This window comes from Condylura cristata, unplaced genomic scaffold (assembly GCF_000260355.1).
Source record: "Condylura cristata isolate star-nosed mole 26May11 unplaced genomic scaffold, ConCri1.0 scaffold00014, whole genome shotgun sequence".
NCBI classification, from domain to species: Eukaryota; Metazoa; Chordata; class Mammalia; order Eulipotyphla; family Talpidae; genus Condylura; species Condylura cristata.
Window position 1 is genome coordinate 28,946,957 of NW_004567115.1, and position 21,439 is coordinate 28,968,395.

The window sequence follows — 21,439 nt, forward strand, 5'->3', positions numbered from 1 at the left end:
CCACACCTGCTGACTTCTCTAAGTCAATTCTGCGTTTCTGTCTATAGACCAGGCTTGACTTAATAACCCTTCCTTTTCATTCACATTTCAGCAGTACCAAATCCATTTCTCAGTGCATTTCAAAGGAGAGAAAAATCATAGGTATTTATGAAAATTTGAATAGATATACACCAATACTTCTATTAAGGATGAGTAATCATTCATTTTGCTAATTTGAATCATTTGAGAAGTACAATAATATCTTAGAAAGTGCCTTTTAATTTCATTACTGTTTTAAAGATAGTAAAATTAGTGTTCAGATGGTAACACAATTTGGAAGCTTAGGAAATGCCTATAAAAACATGCCAGAGGGCCCTCCCTGGTGGCGCAGCAGGTTAAAGCACAGCACTAAGAAGCTAAAGCCACTGCAGCACCAGTTCGATCCCTGCCTGCCCCAGGGGTGACCACATGGCATGGCAGACCTCTCCTGACCCACCCGCTGCTCCCCTCAGGAGTGTACTTCATCAGTCGGCTTGTTCAGCTCCCCATTCTGTCTCTGGTGAATCCTCTCTCCGCCCCTGCACCTCTGGCCCGTACCCAGGTTCTGTATGCATAAATAAATAAAATCTTTTTTTTTTTTAAAAAAGCATGCTAGAATAAAAAGTAAACTTTTAAGATTATTAGACATGCTGAAAAAGAGATCAATAAGGAATAAACTGGTCTTAGTTCACACAGGCAATCACTGAGTGAATCTTCCAGGTTTTATACTCCTGAAAGAAAAGTGGATCCCTAATGAACTGTATTTAGAGGAAAAAATGGAATCAAAACTATTTTCCTTCAGAAACTAAGCAAAATATTTCATTTTCCCATCGCAAAAGGAAAGAAACAACTACTTGTGTATATTTGTATATTGTTTAAAATCATAAACACAAGTATAGAAGATGTATTGAAATATCCTAATCAATGGATTTTATAGGGTTAAATCTTCTGATTTCAAATAGTCTGTTTCATTCAACCACTGAGTCATTGTCTCAAAGGACAGACAGCTCCTGCTTGGTCAGGTTGCAGCCTTCAGTAGGTGCACTGGGATTTTTGTTCAAACTTCTAACATCCTTTTTATTATTCAGATTGACTAGGAAAATATATTTTCCTTTCACAGAGTTGGGTTCCTTTATTGGAATTACTTGTTTCAAATTACATCTTTCTATGGCAGCCCTGAAATTTAACACGTCGGGCATAACTTGCAACATGCCTGCTCCCCACTTCCCCACACCAGCGAGGGCCCTGCGGGGACGGCTCTGTATTTACACTCAGTCTCACACAGCCGCATTTATGGGGTGAGGCCTCTGCCTGTCAGCTCCTGGCTCTTAGTCAATATTTAATCACTGTGCAGTTATGGAGGGAGCAGGAAGCATTCCATCTCCCAATAACATGCCTTTAATATGAAAAAGCTTGCATTACATTTATGGAAACATAGTTATGCCTTTTAGAAAGCTATCAATTTGAGAAGTTGCACAGCTGTTCTGATATGGCATTTTAAGTGCACTGCCATTGGTAGGTGCATAAAATGAATAATACATAATTGTGATTTTTAAGATGTATTACAGACCTTCGGGTTTACCCAAAAACTTATTTTTTTTTAAATGGGTGTTTAGAGAAAAGTCATGCAAAACTAGTATATAAACCTCATCTAGTTCAGTCTCCAGACTACAAAGCAGGGCACCATCCCAAGGAGAAACTTCAGACTGATTTGACTAAGGGGTACCCCAGGGCCCCAGTAACTGTACACTATAAAGGGGTCTGGGCTATCTGTATACACAAACACTGCATACTCGTAGTGGAAAAATCTTGGGTAGGACTAGTGTGCATAGAGAAGAAAAGATAATAGTTTCCTAGTAAAATCACCCAAATTACCACCTCCCGCCCCCATGGATAAATGGCCAGTTAAACAGGGTTGGCCAGAAATGGGGCTGCTGAGGCCCAAAAGCCTGCCGCAAGTCTAAGACACCTGCTGGTGTGGACCCATAGGAAAAGGGCGGGAGGGGCCGGGCAAGTCTGGGGAAAAAGGAGCAAGATTAAAGTAGAAATCAAGACAAAGGCTGCCACTGTCATTCTCTTGCAAGTCTCTCATGTACATGTCTCTTCCAAAAGTCTCTCCATCTCTATCTTCCATGAGGCTCCTCCAAGTTTCCCAGTCCCTGGCGCAAGTCCAAAGCTTAAAAGAAAGTGAGTCCCTCTTCTCCACGTGGCGCTCAAGGGCCACCTGCCTTCCGTGCTCAGCTTCCCTCAGCTGCTCAGCTCTGCCTCCAGTTCCCAGTAGTCCATGGGGCTGCAGGAACTCCGTACCTCCCCTTTCATGGAGAAGTCTGTTACAGTTTTTGCCTGTTCCTTTATTTCAAGCCTTCACTATTTTGTTTTTCATAGAGATTTGTAAATCATATTTTCAGCCCCTGGTGATGTCATAAAGCCACTTACTGAAGAGAGAAATGGACGCTGGATGGGTGAGCCCCACATGCGGCGGTCCTTCCACTCCTGCCTCACCTGAGCGAGAAGAGCAAGTCCCTCTTCTACGGGGCTGGTCTCCTGGGCCTGGGCTGGCCTCGTGCCATCTAAGAGCTCTGCCATGTGTCACAAGAAGGTGCAAGATCACCCCGGATTCAGGATAGAGGGACACGGTGTGGAGGCAAGGCTGGAAAAGGGGCTGAGCAAGAAGGAGTTGAAGTGTCTCAGCTCCAAGGCACAGTTGCTCACTTCCCTCCTACAGCCCGGACCTGTTGGACAGGTGGGGACTTGCTCAATGGGAGGACATGTGGCAGGAAACATTTTCACTTCAAAGTTGCAAACCTTATTTGACATTCAACAGCTTTCCCCTGGGGGTGGAAGGAGAGAAAATGAAGTCTTATGCAGTTCCTAAAACTCAGACACAGTGATCACGATCACGCTAGCTCCTCACCAGGACCCCTGTCATCACAGGGCAGCGGGATGCGGGAGGCCTCCCCGAGCCGCCAGTGAAGTGTTGGAGTTAAGAAAGAGAGCCCTGGGGGGAGGGCTCCTGAGGCTGGTTTAGAATGCTCCACTCTCTACTCCCTGCTCCCCATCTGAAGTGCTGGGGCACTTCAACATCTCTGCCCCACTAGGCTTGGTGTGTTCAGAGTTTCAGCTAATTCACCAATACCTCACCACGGAAGAGGCTGGGACCTCCAGTAGACCTGAGAAAGTCGCCACTCTGCCAGCTCCTGAGTCAAATACTCAAGACTTTCCTGGAGCCTAAGAAGCTTGGCATTAAGGCACTACGGACTTCTACTAGCTTCTTTCCACCAACTCTCTGAAAGACTCTTCCTCACAGCACCCTATCCTGCGGATACAAGAGAAACAGCAGCCGAAGCATTGTGCCTAGCACTAAACTCACTAGAGCATAATTTCTAAAAGTTAACTACAGGGAGAATGCTAGCTTATTCAGTTGTGTTAAAGGACGTGTTAGCAGTGCCGGTGGAGAGTTCTACAAAATGTGGGCCAGACAGATGCTTGGCTGTGCTTGCAGAAAGCGTGATCTTGGCAGGTTCTGCTTGATTTCCACAAACTTTTCCTTAGCCCCCTGTCCTGGGACGCCTCCCCTGAGGCTCTAGCCACCCAACCTGGTGGGCAGCAGCTCCCCAAATCCCTGCCTCCCTGCGGTTGCCTCTGGGTCGGGGTCCAAGCCGCTCGGGCCTCCCCTCCTAGCACTTAGGTCGGACACTAAACAAGAAACCAGGGCAGCTGTTCAATATCCATCTCTCTCCCTGAAAGGAGGATGCCACTTGGGCAGGGACCATGCTCGCTACTCTCCCTAGTGTCTGTCTCAGCACAGATTCTGAGGAGATGACGACGCAGTGAGTAAGGACAAGAGTGGCAACAGAAGGCATAATCAGGCAAAGCTTCCTCTGCGGCTTTAGCCCCCTCACTTCACCACCTTATCTCCCCCCAGGTATGTCCTCTGGGTCACAGGCTCTGCTCCCAGACATCTCGCTACAGAGGAAAACACCATTGAATTGGTCCCAAGCTTGCAGGGAAATCTCTCTGGGTGTGTTTTGCACCAGAGGGCAAGGGCTCAAGAGGCGTGTGCACCCATGCAGAGCTGCCTAGAATCTCGGGGTTCACAGTCCCCCATCTATGAAACTCCTTACAAGGCACAGCAAGCCTGGGCTTGGGCGCAGGAGAAGGGCACTCACCACTTAGCTCTCAGAGTCCCTGAACGTCCAGCCACAGCATCATCGTGAACCCCTCAGATTGGCCCATAGGGGATGTTTTGAACCCTAAAAAACTGTATAGATCTAATCATTACAAGAAGATACTGGGTATTGGTGCAACCTTCCAAACAGAGATGTACAAAGCCATGCCTTCATGGCTTTTCAAAGTTGACTTAAGAAAGGTTTCTATTTATGAAAAACGTACCACTAGAAGCATTTGGCAGTAAGTGGAGATTAGGTCCCAAGAGCTCACAGATACTCAGGTGTGGCCAGAACTGCCAGCAAAGAGGAGCAATTACTGTGTGGTCCAGGTCAGGGGTACCGACTGCTTGCTGAAGTGGCACACGGCTGGCCCCTGCAGATGGCAGCAACTCCGTGGTCCTCCCACCAGCTTTGGTTTCCTGGTGAGTAAAATGGGAGCAGCGGGCATACTTGCCTGTTATGCTGTGGGCACACTTGCATGTTATGCTGCGGGCACAGGGAAAGAACAGCGGCCTGTGCAAGGCTCCATGAGCACCAGTAGCAGCTGTTACTGTCAGTCATGCGGGTCTAGAGCTTCTCCCTGAGCTGTGCAGTTCCTGCCAAGTCTGTGTGCTTTTGTGACACATGTCAGTCTCCCCAGCCCAGGGACATGACAGCTCTGGCCACTCACCTGACTCCATACCTGACATAGAGTAGGCATCCAACGTACACTTAGGGATCGAACAAAGCCAAGCAGAAAAAATAATGACACATTTAGGAGATTCTTGGCTGACATCATTTTGTGGACCATGCTTTTCTAAAAAGCTTCACACAAGCCATTTTAAAATATAGCTCTTATTCTAAAATGAATTCAGAAAGTTTATCCTTTCAAAGTGACTTTCAGTGACTCATTACGCTTAGACTACATAAAAGCACAATTTCTTCTAAATAGTGGTGAGAAGGTGATCTTTAGTCACTTAAAAAATATGAGACTTATACTATAATGCTAGCTGTTTCTCACCAATAATCACAGGGCGGCTCTGATTACCCATTCTGGGCCAGGTCTGTGGATTCCAGAGACGGCTGACACCATGTCTCAGCTGCACCTCAAAGACACCTCTGGCCTCACAGGGTTCTGGGGATAGGTGTTATTATAACAGGCATCTCAATAATAAAGGAAGATTCCATGTTCCCTGCCCCCCTAAAGAGGTGTTGGCCAGAGTAGAGAGGGGAGCCTGAGACCCAGAAGAGACGTGTGGACACATTTGGATAGGACAGAGAGACATGGCACAGAGACATGAGAAGATAGAAGGCCCACTCGCTTCTCGTCTTTGAACTTGTGCCACGGACTCAGGGGACTTGGAGTCAGTGTAGAGACATTGGAAGAGACACATGAGTAAGAGTCACATGGGGAAGTTGCCTTGTATTTTACTTTTGTGATTTTCATCCCAGACTTGCCTGGTCCCTTCTGCCCCGCTCCAATGGTTCCCTGCCAGAAGGTGCCTGAGACGTGTAGGATGCTCTTGGGCCTCAGTGTCCCCACTTCCGGCCAGCCCTATTTGGCTGGACATTTATGCATGAAGGAATGGGTAACTTTGGTTGCTTCATTGGGAAACGATATCCTTTCTCTCCTTTTCTCTCTCTTCACAGTCATTCTATTAAAGATCTTTCACAGTAAGAGTGTGTTTGTCTTTATATGACAGATGGCCACATCCCTTTACAGCACAGACATTTGGGGGGTCCCAGGATGCCTCTCAGTCTGCTCATGTTTGAGATCTTGGTATTATTTCCAGCATCAGAAGCTGAACCCCTATATGGTCCAGTTAGTGCAATCCTTTCCAAAGCTACTCATGAGAACTCAGTTCTCCCTGGCCACCCCACAAATGATGCCATGGATCATAGGGCAAGGGGGAAAGAGAAGGGGAGTACAGACAGGCTTCCCTGGGCCCATGACCCAGGAGGTCTCAGCATTGGTTGTCAGTGTGGTGCCTTCTGTTTATGACACCATCAATGTCCCTTGTACTTTGTCTAGTTATTGCCTCATTGTAAAATCAAGGAAATAAGTCCAGTTCACCTTCAATATTCAATGCTTCTGTGTGAAAGGTTCAAAGGACCTTAAACTTCTACTTATTGATATCTGACCCATCACTGTCATATTTAGACATGGGTCATGTCAAGACATGGCCTGCTGTTACCAGCTAGGGCTCCTGATTCAAAAGCAATAAAACTGACACTTGCTGACAAACTCAGACCCAAGAGGAGCTGGGCACAGGGGGCAGCAATTAGAAACCAGGAGGGAGCAAGGAAAGCACGGGAAATCGGGAAGCAGAAGCCAGGCCATGCATGGGAATGGCTCTGTGCCTTCAAGGCTTTCCTAGGACTTTGCATGCAGGGTGCCAGACTCACTCTCTAGCAGAGCCAGTAGAGGGAGAAACTGGGGCTCAGATTCCAGAACTGAAGTGTGTCACTTACAATTACCATCCCAGCAAGATCACACACACAGCAGGGACCCAACTCCTTAAGGGGAAACTGTAGCTATGAGAGGGGGAACTCGCACTGGGCCAAAACCCAGAACCACCTATTTAGGAACAGAGTCTGAGATACAGAAGCTGGAAGCCATAGGTTCCAGCCCCCAGCACAGCACGTGAGGCACAGTGAGCAAGGACATAGTCTGAAGCAGGGTTCAAAACACTTTGGTCTGCAAAACACAGTCTTCATATGACTACCACCCACCCTGGTTGGTTGGATCTGCAAATGTGAGGCCCTCAGACAGAGAACTATCTGGCTATTAGTAGATCTAGGCAGTTTAAACTTGTACTGTTCGAGAGTCAACTGTATATGGTTTTACCAAAAGAAACATTTAGTAAGTAGTATCATAATCCACAATATATTGGACATGTAAGTACTAGTGTAATTTTGGTAATTTAAACAAGCTTTCAGAGGAAATCACTGACCCATGGCCCAAAATAGAGAATGAACGACCTGAATCTCCTTTATGAGAATTCACTGGGTCATGGAACATTATCAAAACCATGGCTGGTGACCGCTAGCTGGGATTTCAAAATTCCCATCATTCAGTCCATCGGCAAATATTGCATCTCCCTATCTGACCATTTCATTTCCTTTTGCCATTCCTGGAGGGGTCTCAAGTCCCCCTCCTCACCAATTCTCACTGATCTCCTAAATAGTTCCTCCTAACAGCCTTGCTTTATACCCTGAGTGCCACCTATCCCAACTATGTAGTCAGCTCTAACTTGCTCCTCTGCGAGAGTAACACACACACACACACACACACACACACACACACACACACAGCCTGTGTAACTCAGAAATGTGCCCAACGTGAAATCCCTAAGCAGAAAAGTTAAAGCCAGCAAACAAAAGACAGTTTTGGGTGTTGGTGAGCCCAGTAACACTCTTAACGAACTGTGACAACCATGGTCACCGCAGCCCCCAGAGAGTAGACAGTGAGGAGTACATAGTTCATCCCTACACCTGGGGGCTCACGACAAGGTCTTGCTCGGCCTTTCAGATTTTCAGATAGTACCTCTATAGAAAAATGGGTGTCCCCTCTGTACCTGCACCCTCCAGCACCTTCCCGGTCTACTCAGGAACGGCCTTAGGCCTCATGTTCAAAAATACATTTATAAAGCAAAAAGATTAGTGGAAAATCAGCTTAGATCTGTATTCTGTGGGGAGGCAAGGGAGAAGACTCAAGGACTTAACTCTCTTCTCCTTCTAAATCACAGTTCATAAGGCTATATGATTTACTACCTTTGTTAAATAGTTTTAATACATTTTTTATTTTAAAAGCTAATAAAAATCCAAATAAAGCCTGCAATTGAGTTAATAGAGTTGTGCCAATGTTTTCTTAGTTTTGACAAATATGCCACAGTTATAGAAGTTGTTAACATTATTAGGAGCTTCGAGAAGGATATCCGGGAACTTTCTGTATTATCTTTGTACCTTTCCTGTAAAATTATTTCAAAATAAAGACTTTTTTTTTAAAGTGAAGTCCACAAAGTTTTTCTATTTTTTTTTTCTAAAGGAAGGTGAATAAACACTCTAAACTTGTTAGTTCAAAATCTGTGTTGACACTGTACTCAAAGACAGTAGGTCTAAAAAATGCCAGTAGTTTTCCTAAAGAGGTAAAAAAAATAATTTCCCAACCTCTATAGTTTCAGTGGGTCTTCCCTGGCATTATGTGCTAAGGATTGCAATTCAATAAATCTTAATATAATTCTGCAATACTGAAGTTCCATTAAATCCTACATAGCAAGACATCTAATCAAAACTCACCCCTACATAGCCCCTTAGAATTAAATAATCTCAATTGTGTTTCCAGGAGATAAAACAACTAACAACTGCAACATGTGTGTGAGAAAGTGTGTGAGTGTATTTAAGTGCATGTGTATGTTTAAGATAATCTTAAAAAAATTCTTCCCTTTTCATTGTTCACAAATGACGAAAAAACCATGATATATTTCCCTGAGCCCAAATGACACATCAATTTTTGAAGTGCTTTGAAGATGAAAGAGGAAAGTGAGTTCTAAGTAGTGGAATGTATAAAAATTAAGTGCAGTAGAGTAAGGTGTAGGTAAAGCATTATATTTTTTCCCTCTGGATGTTGTTTTGAACACTGAAAAAAGCTACTCGAGGGTCAGTAAATAAGAGCAACACTCTTCATGAATTTTCTTTTTAGAATCTCACGGACCTTCCAGCAAGCGACCCCACCTCATTTGAAGTAGCTACGTCATCCTACCTTCTTGGGTCTCTCGTTTCCTCTTCTATAAAAGAAGGAGGTTGGGGGCCCTCCCTGGTTAAAGCACAGCACTAAGAAGCTTAAGCCACTTCCGCATGAGTTCGATCCCTGCCTGCTCCGGAGGAGATCCACATGGTGCGGCAGACCTCTCCTGACCCACTCGCTGCTCCGCTCAGCAGTGTACTTCGTCGATCTGCCTGTTCTGATTCCCACTCTGTCCCTGATGAATCCTCTCACCCTCCACATCTCTGGCCTATACCCCAGTTCTGTATGAATAAATAAATAGATCTTAAAAAAAAAAAAAAAAGTTGGGTTAGGTGTGGAATGGGAAACCGGGATCCCAGAGTCTTTTTTTTTTTTTTTAAATTAAGAACCATTGTGTTACATCCTTGTTAATTTTCTGACAGCACAGGATTTCTCCTCTGGGGTGTGGTCACCAATTCTCGCCACCAACAAAGCTCTCACAGTCCTCCGTCACAGCCCAGTGTGTTCCACACCCAATGTGTTCCACCCCCTCCCTCTGGATGGTTTAAATCTATATCAGCTTTCAAGGGTTAGTTTTAAATGTTTGTCTTTGACGGATCCTTTCCAGAGTCTTATTTTTAACTGCAAATCTGTTTGGTAGTCCCACAAAATTACGTGTTTACTTAAGGTTACTTGCTGACATTTTAATAGTCAAGATATTTTTTCATCAAAGCCTGGGTCATGGGTCTCCCCTGTCATACAAGAATGCTGAGACTATATGTGGAATTGGCAACAAGTAATCAGGACTGAGAACAAACAGCTGCCCAGGGCCCTGGGTGATCTTCCCACTCTCAGCAGCTGCCGCTGCCCTCTGCCTTCCCACTTGAAGATTTGAATTCTCAGTGTGATTGCTTACTAATAAGAAACTTTTAATTCAACTTTCCATGCACTGGGATTTTTGTAGGGGGTTCTACTCAGGTTAGTACAAGCACAAGTATACATTTGCTTTGGTGAGAGTTTCTGTATAAAACATAAGAAAAATAAATCTAGTATTTAAATCATCTACCGTAGTTGAACAAGTTTTCAAAACATTTAAAATTCTGATAGCCCAAATTTGTTTTGGAATGAGATCTCATCTTCAAGGCCGTTGGAGTCAGACCATGGGGTCCTTGTAGGCTGGGTAACACCTCTAATAGGAGACCATTGCTGACATAATTTAAGGATTCAAAAGTAAAGCCTTCTCACTTACTCCTTCCAGACCAATTTTAGAGTTGAAATAAAAGAGACAGAACAGTTAAGATGCAGTTACTCAAAATGAAATGTTAGGCCAGGTCAGAAGAGGGCCAAAAATTACATAATATTGTACAAAAAAAATATCTGCAATTTTCATAAGTGGCATAAGTTTTAGCTGCCGGTGCCATGAGAAGAAAAACAGAAGGCTCCATTGGGTTTAAAACGATCTGAAAAATGTTACTTTTATAGGAATGGAGATTAGCCTTTAAGTTCTCCCCAAGAAGATACTGTGCCAGGTTCCCTGAGGTCTGGGCTCTTCTTATTTTGGAAATAAGTTTAATACTATGTTTTCTTCGGGTGGAAAAGAAAGTATAAGGAGTTAAGCTGCTGGACTTGACATTAAAATTGTCCCAGCCTTTCATCACATGGCAGGTTTTTTATTCTTGCTTTTATTCTTTTAAAGCTCTGATCTCAAATCTAGATTTTACATTATTGCTGGAGATCCTAGGAATGATGCAGAAATTATCTCATTCTTCCCTGTTAATTTTTAAGATCGAGGAATTCTTTCCATATATGGCCAAGAAGGAAGCAGAATCCAGTCACCTTGGTCTGCAACTGCCACCACCTCCCTGTGGCTTTGTTCCAGGCTAACTGAAACTTGCTCTCACAGGCTGTCCTGGCCACAGCTCACGGGCCAGCCAGGTGAGCACCAGTCCTAGGTCCCTAGCATCAAGCACCCAGGAGGGGCCAGCAAGAGGCCCTGGCCCAGGGTTCCAGAGCATCTAGCTACTTTGAGCTAGATGGACTTGAGCTTGTTTTCTACACACAAACAGGTAATCAGCACAAGAGTAAAGGGGGAAAAAGAGGCGGGTGGAGGAGCACACTGGAAGATCTTAAAGGGAGAAGCAAAGGGAACTGAGTCCATGGGTGTGTGCCCCTGAGGAGGCTAGGGTGTGGAAAGAAAGGTTAGTGTGTCTCCTGGGAAGTTGTTGTGTGCAAAGGGAGGTTAGTGTGTGTCCCGAGGGTTGGGTTGTGCCTAGGCAGTGCCAAGAGTGACCCACTAACCAAATCTTGGTTGTGAGGCTATAAAGTTGGAGTTTCATTTCCTACCTTTCTTCAACACCCTGAAAACAAATCCATCCACACAGGTAATGGGGTATCACCTCCCCTGTATTAGAAAAGCCCCATACTTCCTTGATAGAACTTTCTATAGTATTTTGTACAAACCAACTCCATGAGTAAATAGAACATTTATTTCTACAAGGAAGAGTGTTGAAGGATCAATCATCTCTATTAGGACATGAGCAATAAAACTCTCTTGAACTGATGAATTTGCAGAAATAAGCATCTGACTAATGCACTGCTTCTTGTAATCCATAAAAATTGAAACTTTTTCTCAGTATGCTGTGTTAATATTCCAAGGATGGAAGATTCACAATCACTTTACTGAACTATAAATACTAAGGTGAGACTTAGTGACTATGATATCGCCTATAATGGATATACCAAAAGGTCACTCGGTTAAGTATAAATATATTTGGGTGGAGATGCAGAAGGATCAGTAAAATACACAGATACATGTGACAATTGCTACAGAATCCGGAAGACAAAACCAGAGAAGAAGGCTAACAACTCTTTTGCTTCTAGAATAAAATTAAGCGATAGTGATTAGATAATTACTTAACAAGAAATAAGGAAAAATTATAGAATTGTTCATGAAAGCAAAGCCACAGTTAAAAACAAAACAAAGAAAAGTGAACAAGCCAAGAGCATCGGAAGCCATGAGGGCCCTTACACATGTGTGGAGCCTTGGAAGTGAACAAGAACAATGATTACAATGGTCCTGAACCCCACGAGAAGACCTAATGAAAACTCTGCCCTACAGATTTGACTGGGAATCGCAGCAACAGCACACAGTAGACACACTCCCTTTCCTGACCCCAATTTCCTATTCCTTGTTTCCCCTTTCCAAGCCAGAGGTCCTCACAGAGACCACTGGTGTGGGCTGTTCCTAAGCAACACACATACCTTCTTGGCTTTACTTTTCCTTTGCTTTGAGTTTAGACAAAAATACCTTCTTGAAACTCTGTCTAGGTAGAATAAAATCTGTTTCCACTTGAGGGTGGGCCACGGAGACCTTCACTCCCCCGACAGACAGGCACACTTCTGGGGCCCAGTGGGCACAGCTGGGCTTTGTGAATGGCAGCATGGGCCGAAAGTGCCTGAACCCCAGCACCCCTGGCTCTGTCTCCCAGAACTCAGCACGCTCAGGGGGCTCCTGCGCTGTTCTCAGCACCTGTTTTCCCTGGGAGTCCAGGGAGGGAAGGGCCGTGTACTACGCATGCAGGGAATAAGGACTACTGTTGAAAGGTTTTGGCAGGTGAGAAAGGAGGCAGTGAAGAAAAAAGATGCCTGGCCCGGGGAAAAGCAAAATTCAAGTGGTAGAAATGCAGGGCCAGGTCTGAACAGAAGAAAGCAACTTTATAATTGTCAGGCAACCTGGTCTGAAAAAAAGAAAAAGGGAAAGAGATATTAAACCTTTCCTTTTGGGTGATAAAAATTCGATTCTACTTTCAGTTGCAAATATCATAAAGGAGACTGGATCTGTCCTCTAAATCAAGTCTTGAGAACACTTTAGAAGGAAGGTAGCATTAGCTGGGGGCCTGTGAGTATGGGGATGAGGCTGGGTCAGGCCTGGGTGAGGACGTGGGTGAAGAGGTTTCATCTCCAGAGACCCCATTCCTCTTTTGAAAAGGGAGAGGGCTAGAGGACACGACCTCTCATGTCCTTTCTATCTTTAAAATCTTGCTGCTTTTCAGTTAAAAATGGTCACTTTTATCAACGAGACTGGAATTTCTACAGAAGCGGTGTGTCAAAATAATCCCTCGTCTCTGGTAGCGTCCTCTGTCCTAAAGGCTCAGGGAACACAGAATGAATGAAAAGCAAATGTGACAGTCCTCTCTGTGACCGCACTTGGGTTTAAAAAAGGAAGAAAACAAAACCATTCATGTCTTCATCCAGGGGCAAAGGTCCAGGAGTAAAAACCAATTTATATTTTAAAGTGCCTCTGTATTGTCATTTAGGTGAGCATTTCAGAAAGGACCTGCAATTACTATTATTTGCACTAATAAGAAAGTTCACAGTGTAGCAGCTTCTGAATAAGCTAAAAAAACAGCCAGGAAAGTTGGGAGGAAATACATGAACCAGCCAGATAACAAGCCTTCATCAAATGTCTGTTCCACAGAAAGCGCCTGAGCCTGTATTATGTGTGTGTTTGAAGGGAGGCAGCTTTAACAGAGCTGGGTAGATAAGGGACATTCCACAAAAAGATAACAGAATACAGGATGATACTGCTGGAGTCAAACTTGGACATGGACAAACCTGGCCTGGCTTGTCAGGCACAGGACTAGGAGACTCAGCAAGTCCCTGCAGTTTCCTAAGCCTCAGTCTTCTCATCACTAAAAGGGGAACAGCACTTGCCTCATCCAATTTTCGGGTGTGTTTTGAGGTTCAAATGTGATAAAGGACAGGAAAACACTCAAGTCTAGAAAGGCTTTCGAATCTGAGTACAAGGAAGTGGCAAGAAATGGAATAAGATGACCCGAGCTATGATGGTCAGGCGAAACTTCTCCAAAGGTGGCCCTGAGTCAGTGGGTGTTGGAGAAGTCAGTGTGGGTGGTTTGGTGGGCCACGGCACCGGAACTCCCTGAGTGGCGAGCAGAATGCATTCCTGGCAAGGACATGGTGACGAAATCTTGGGCAGAGTCAGAAAATACTGAAGGTGGCATCAGGCCAGTGGGGAGAATCAATGAGCTCAACAAAAGTGTGATGAAAATATCTGCATTTGTTTTTCAGACCTGCACGCTGAATATTCTTCTTAGGATATTTCAAAGAACAGGACTGTGCAAACCAACTGGTCGGGAAAGATCTTTAGTCCAACAATAACATTTCAAAAGGTTGTTCTACAATAGGGTAAGACAGCTGGGCCACACGTAGCCCAGGACTGCTGGCTTACCTGCAACTTCTTTTTTTGAGCCAACCAAATTTCTTGAGTTCTGAGTACATGCCAATAGACAGAGCAGATTTTACAGCTCGTTTTTAAACAAAAAGCAACCTGAGTTAGAAAAAAGGCAACGATGATGCTAAACATTTCAAGGTCAAAGAATACTTTTAGCTCAGGTAATTTCTGGTTATGGCGAGCACCAGACATGATGTTAAGACTTTCTGTAATTCTCTTATTAACAGAGAGTGGTGACAGCCTCACACTAAAGAGAACGTTTGTAGTGCTGCTTATTAAACTTATAGGTTTTACTATAGTTTGGAGGAGTAATAAAAACTTCTTAATTCAGTCAATAAAAACATAATTTAAACACAGCGCCAGTAACTTGAGGAAACAAACACTCAGCCATTCAAGCTATGTTAGTGGTGCTGTTGACGAGGAGAGGGAAACTGGGCTATAATTTTTGAAGAAAACACTTTGAAAATAACCTGTAATTAGTACCATTTTAGGAAGACATGTAGGTAATTTAAATTTTGCTCCTACTTAATAGCACAAACAAATAAAAAGACAAATTATTTTCAAGTACCTTGGAAATAACTTCATCAGGAGAATTTGCTTTCAATTAACATGTCAATTAAAATTATTCTTATCTTCTCATTAAAACAGGAAAATGCACCTGTCACAAGCACTAAAAAATAATAAAACTGCAATTAAAACATGTCAGTCTGGAACTAGACCTCTTCTCTAATTTAAAAATGGCTTTCCTTTTTTGAATGATGGTGTTAAGACTGTGGCTGGCATGTATGGTGTGAGCCAAGCACCAGTGCTTTCGTGTTGCTTTTTCTCAAGGAGAGGGGTCAGTCACCCACCACCTGAAGAGAGATGAGCTGGAATCTTGAGCATGCAGATGGAATAGAGCAACTGGTGGGAGAGGAGACCAAAGCTCCAGCCAGGCCACAATGAATCACTCTATGGCAATGTGAACATACAGCTTCCTCTGAGATCTAGCTCTTAGCTGGGGGAGTGGCACCTACCAGCTGCTCTAGCCTCCATGGCTAGGTTTTCACCCAAAGGAAAGGCAGTATCCCATCCCCCCCTACCCAAGCTTGCATGCCATGTTCATAGCACTTTCATGTGCCAGAGAAGCAATCGATTGTCCACCCTGTGGGGGATGTGGTACATCCATAGAAGGGAACACTCCCAGCAATACAGAGTGGGCTACTGATACACATAATAACTCAAATGAATCACAAAATTGCAACAGGTAAAAGAGGCCAGATTAGCTTAGCCAAAGTAGTCCATCCACAATAACTGAAACCACATTAGTGGTTGCTGAGAGGTAGGGTGGGGGTGGGTTGGGATACTTTTGGGGGTGAAAGCTGCCCAGTTCTTTGACTTCAGTGATGGTTACACAGGTATATGCATATGTACAAACTCTGACTGTATATTTTTTTAGTTATCCAAAAGAGCAGGTTTATCATGAAAAGGGAGAGAAGACTAAAGGATACTTATATAGGCACAAGTGGGCAGAAAGAGCCACCCAGACTGTATATTTTAAATGTGTGCAGTTGACATATGTCAATTATACTAGATAGAGCCCCCTTTTTTAAAGAACGAAAAGGAGGGAGATGTGGAGAACAAAAGGGAGGGGGTGAATTTTCTGAGCAGAACAGGGTAAACAAAGGGGATCACAGATGCCAAGGAAAGAACGTCTCATAGGAAGCCCACTGGAAAAAAAATAATAGAACCATACCCCATTTAGGAAGAAGAGAACATTGAGACCCCACTTGAGGTGGGCTGGGCAGCTGCTTGAGTGGGCAGAATAGTGGCACTGGGGAAGCAGAGAAAGACAAAGGCAGCTGCTTGGGCCTGTGCTGGAAAGCCTGAAGAAAAGCTTGAGGTTTCCCCAAGAGAAATTCCAGGCTTCCCTGAGGAATGTCCAAAGTGTGATGAGAGAGAGGAACTTAGGATGAATAACAAATATGGGGACAGGAATCCCTTAACCTGCCACCCTGTTCTAAATCTGACATCAAAAGCACCATAGCCAGTATCTTTCCTTCATCCTTGCCTGTGTGGTTCTGAGTTTATAAGTGTGCTCTCACCTCCGGGGAGGAAGGCCAGGGCAGAACTCCTGGGGAAGGCAGGCCAGGGCAGGTTCCATGGGATACAGGCCAGGGCAAGACATAGGAGCAGGGGCTGGTCAACTGTTAGGGGTGTTCCTGGGAATAGTCCCATTGTTGGGCTGACTGTTCCCCTTCCTCACCCGGGGCAGCATATCAAGAACTACCTGGGAAATGACCCCAGGATAAAAGGCAGCATTACGGTAGGCTGGGCCCGCCAGGTGCAGCCTGTGGTGAGCTGCCCACCAGGAAGGGAGGCAGGAAGCTTGGTTACAGGGGATTTCCTTCAGGGCTGCTCAGCACCCCAGGCTGACACACCTTCCCAGGCAGTGGGGAGCCCATCCCCCAAGGGCCTGAGGGAGATTAGCTACTAAAGGCTTCACAAAGTAAAGGTCAACCGGTGGCCCCTGTCCATTTTAAATACCACCTGAAGATTTGGGGCTTTTATTTTATCTTTTAAAATTTATTTTATTGATGCATATAAGAACAGAGGTGTAGACCAGAGGTGCGGGGGTAGGGGCAGTGAGAGGATTCACCAGAGACAAAGTGGGGAACAGAACGGGCAGATCTACTGAAATACACTGCTGAGGGGAGCAGCCGGTAAGACAGGAGCGGTCTGCTGCACTATGTGGGTCAGCTCCCTGGCTGGGGATGAAATTTATATCGAAGTGGCTGCTGATAGCTTGATAGTACTGAGACTTTAACCCGTGCACCACTAGAAAGGTCCAAGGGGTGGTGTTTTTAAATGTGTCTCTAAGTCTTTCCTGGATTAGGGGTCAATGATTCTTGAGGCCTTGTTCCTTCGAGAGCGTGGCTGTCCAGTAAGGGAGAAGCACTGGACAGGGAGGGGAGTCTGAGTTGTCAGCAGTCTGCCCTGAAGAATTCAGCGTTAGTTATTCCATCCAGACCAAAGCAAACCAGACCCTGTCTGAGAAGAGACTTGAGTCATGGGATTTTGATTATTCCCCAGTGTACTCCTGCCTTCCATGCTAAACAAGTGCAAGAGGAGACCTGTCATTAGGAAATTCTTTTAAGTTTTTCCGGGGGAGTGGGGGTGGAAGCTCCTTCCTTTCTTTTCATTTCCAATTATTTTAAACATTAAAAGGAAAAAGTAGGCCCTCCCTGGTGGCGCAGCGGGTTAAAGCACAGCACTGAGAATCTAAAGCAGCTTCCGCATGAGTTCGATTCCCGCCTGGCCCGGAGGTGACCACATGGCGTGGCAGACCTCTCCTGACCCGCCCGCTGCTCCGCTCAGCAGTGTACTTCGTCGATCTGCCTGTTCTGCTCCCCACTCTGTCTCTGGTGAATCCTCTCACTGTCCCTGAGCCTCTGGCCTGTACCCCAGTTCTCTATGCACAAATAAATAAATCTTAAAAAAAAAAGGAAAAAGTAAGTAGTCTGGTGTCAGAAGAAAGGACAAAACCCCTCGTGTAGGTTTTTCAAAGGGTCTTAGGCAATTCACTCAATCTCTTGGGTCTCACTTTCTCAGTTATAAAATGAAAAGGCTGCCTTTTGTCTGTGGCATGTTTGTCTATAAACATTTCATTCATTCACTCCATCCCTGAGAAGCCGGACAGTGTCGAGGAGCTAGGTTACAGCAGTTTAGAGACAGGTAAGACAGAAATGAAGGAGAGCGAAACTAGATCACGTCAGGTAGTATGAGCACTAAGCAAATACAAAGGAGGGCCTGGAGAGGTGGGATGCAATGGCGGCAGCTTCTCAGTGGAGGTGACGGTAGAGGAGCCTGGTTGAGAGGCCTGTGGAACGAGCCCCTTGATTCTAGCAGAGGACACGACTCAGCAGTCCTGAATTATGACTCTCTTCACAGGTGAAGGAGACACAGCACCTCCCGTCCCCCTTCTCCTATCAGGATATATTAATTCATTTACTTGTACTTAGGCACAACTTTCTAAAAAGTAGCAAAAATAAAGTTTGGTTTGGCCATCTCATTCAAGACAGGCTATCTTTCCTTCACTACTATCCTCTGTGTTAGTCCTGGGTTTCTGTCCCCATGGCTACAAATTCATCTACTTCTTCCACACAAGAGTAAACAGGACTTAAATCAGTGTTTTCAAACTTTTATGACAGTGTCCCATAGTGAGAAATACATGATGACCCAATATGGACATGAAGCCAAAATAGTTTTTAGAAACCAAGCTTACTGCCAGTACTTGCCATGTCTCATAGTAATTCTGCTGCAAACCATTTTCCAAAATGCTAAGGTAATTCCATTGATAACTTACAATTTGAAAAGCACTACTTGAGTAATTTCACTCAAAGACACACCAAAACCTAGACAACTCAATATTAAACAACCTGAAAGGCTTTCTCTCCTCTTCCTTTTTTCTGTACCAATGCCTAAAGCAATGGAACCCAATTTTCTGTGACTGTGGAAGAAATGTCCACAGGGCAAGGGAAGAGTGCAATATGCAAACTGTTCTCTGTGTCTAGGAGAGAGAAAATTTTTTTGTTTCAAAGATTGCCCAAGAAGGTAAACTTCAAAGTCTTGATAATAACCTCATGTGTGTGTGTTGGGAGATGAGGTGTAATAGTAAAATTCAACCTGCATCCCCACCTTCCTTCACCATAACCCAGGCCCCACATGGACAGACTGATGACTGCAACCCTGAGAATCAAGCCTGAAACTTGGCACAGACTACAAGGGTGCTCAAGCAAATTTTAATAACATTTGAATAATGGAGTTCATTGTCTCCCTCATATCTTAACTTGCACATAGACCCAATTATTACATTTTCCTGGAAATACACTAGTAAATAAGACTTGTTTATCTTCAAGTCATTGTTTAAGTCCAGGGAACTTAATCAGCTGTTTTCCTCAAACACAGGTTTTCTGTTGGCAGGTAGAGAGATGGCACTGGCTGTAATGGAAAGATTCCATGTCTGTTAGTGGCATGGTAAACAACCAGGATTTAAAAGAGCGTGTTAATTTAATAGGTAGTTTCTCAAGGGGCACTAACCAGTGGGCTCTGTCAGCAGAGGGCTCTCTCTGATGGAAACCCTGCCAGTTTCTCAGTACAACGTGGTTACCATCCTCACCCTGAAGTCAGAGTGCATGCACCCAATTTCCAGTAGCCCTGGGGCCCTGCAGTGGAAAAATTACACCTGCGGGCAAGCATTTCCCCACACTGCCACACATCTGTCACACACAGAAGGCAGCTCCTGTAAACTGTACCCTTCAGCCCCATTTAGGGACATCGGTAATGATTTCAAATTACAACTGTTGCTTTATCTGAACAGTGATAAATAGGGAACTACATTCAGGATGCTTTCCTTTCAAGTCATTTATCTGCTCTCTTCTCAGGGGCAAAAATGATGAGACAAGTGCGAACCTGCCAGGCTTATTATAGCTGCAGTTCTACCCCCCTACAGTCCTTCCAGCGCCCCTCCCTCTCTGGGTTTCCGGACTCCAGGCGCCGGCCTCCAGCAAGGAAGTGGCTCCTCACTAAAGCTAGCAGGGATTCCCTGAGTCAGGGACTGAGACAAGGACCCCCCATTCCAGCGATCAGTTCACCGACGCCCCCCACCTCCCAGGTCTAGAAAGGAGGAATGTCTTAGTGGAAGGCGGTCAGCCTAGTCACACACAGGACGAGGGTCCACCTGAACGCGAGCCGGAGGCGCGTCCGGAGAGGTGCTTGCCACCGGGTTAGTCCATTTGTGCACAAGACGACAGCGTCAGAGAAGGGAGATCCGCCACGCGGGACAAAGCCACAACTATTACGAGTTGAAATATCACCCGTAGGCACTGGTTTCGGTGCCAAAACCTCCCTGGATTTATTTTCAGGCAAGTGACTCACTACCTCGTCTTCATAAGTAATTCCATTAAAATGAGTCGCCGGTTCCATCACCGACTTTCCGCTGCCCTCTGGCTAGCTCTCTCTTCTCCCGCCCATCCTGCAAACCCAGACGCTCACGACCCGCAACCGCACCCAGGGGGCGGGGGGCCGGCCCCCTGCCCGGCCCCCACCTCCGCGAAGGATGAATGGGCCTCAGGCTGCGAGCGCGCGGCCGTGCGCGGGGTGTGGACGCAAGTGTGCGCGCCTGGGCACGCACCCGGGCCAACTTACGGAGGTGGAGTTGGTCCTCGCCTGGCCCTGGTTCCGCACCTCCTGCTCCCGGAACTGCAGTCCAGCCAGATGCTTCTCCAGAGCCTCCCAGTCCATGGGGGGCCCCGGGGGCTCCTCCGGCACGCACGTCCCGCAGTCCGTGGGCTGTAGGCAAAGGCCTCCAGCCGCCGGCCGGCCGCCCCGCCGACCCCCCGCAGGGTGAGGCTTCTGGAGAGCCCGGCGGGGTCCCCGAGATCCGTTGGGTCGCCCGACCACCACCACATTGCCATTGTGCCCGAGGTCTTGGGGGTCGTGTGGATGGAGGTTGCCATTGGGCATCGGGGGCGGCATGGCGCTGGTGGCGCTCCTGCCCCCGCCGCCGCTGCGTGTCCTGGCGCTCACGTCCCCCGGCGCCTCGGCGGGACAGCGGTCATCCCGGTACCCGCGTTCGTCGCGCTCGTCCTCCTCCTCTTCCTCCTCCTCGCCGTCCTCCCCCGGCGCCCACTCATCAATCACCTTCTTCTGATAGACCGGGAAGGGCTCCTCATAGTCCTCCAGCGCAGACACCAAGTCCAGGCTGCCCCCCGGCGACGATGAGGACTTGCACTCGGAGCAAGGGGTCACTTTGGTGGAGTTGGACTGCGAGCTGGCGCGGCTACTGCTGCTGCTGCTGCCGGCGTCACTGCCTAGATCCATCCCATCCTCTCGGTAATCCTGGGGTGGGGGAGAAGCAGAGAGTGAGCAGCCGGCCGAGCTAGCCCCGCGGCCCCCCCCCCCCCGCTGGCCCCGCGCCCCGCGCCCTTGTAGCGGAGCGCCCACCGAGGCCTGGGGCGGGAGGCCACTTCCCGAGGCATCCCCTGGCCCTCCCCCCCCCCCGCCCCCACGCCGCAGCCAGACTTCCTCCCAGTAACTAACCCTCAAATTAGCAAAGGAGGTGCCCAGCCACCAGCGCGCACTTTCCGTACAAGGGGCCCCGGGGCGATCGTGGACTTTGTTTCAACCATTTTGCGCCGGGCGCGCCCCTACAGCCCGCCCCAAGGAGTCTCTGAGACCCAGACACTTTCCCAGAGAATAATTCCTTGGGGGCGGGCACCAACGAGACGGTGGGCGGCTACTAATTTCGCACCTCGC

The 21,439-nt window shown here is 46.4% G+C and overlaps 1 protein-coding gene across 1 annotated transcript in view; it reads right to left on the reverse strand.

The window, feature by feature from the left end:
• The window catches only part of LOC101626324 (schwannomin-interacting protein 1), a 591,244-nt gene that overhangs the window by 93,318 nt on the left and 476,487 nt on the right, over positions 1-21,439 (reverse strand). Inside the window, exon 5 of the mRNA XM_012724783.1 lies at positions 20,330-21,022. Within this exon, the coding sequence (XP_012580237.1) occupies positions 20,330-21,022 (693 nt within the window). The remainder of the gene's footprint in view (positions 1-20,329; positions 21,023-21,439) is intronic.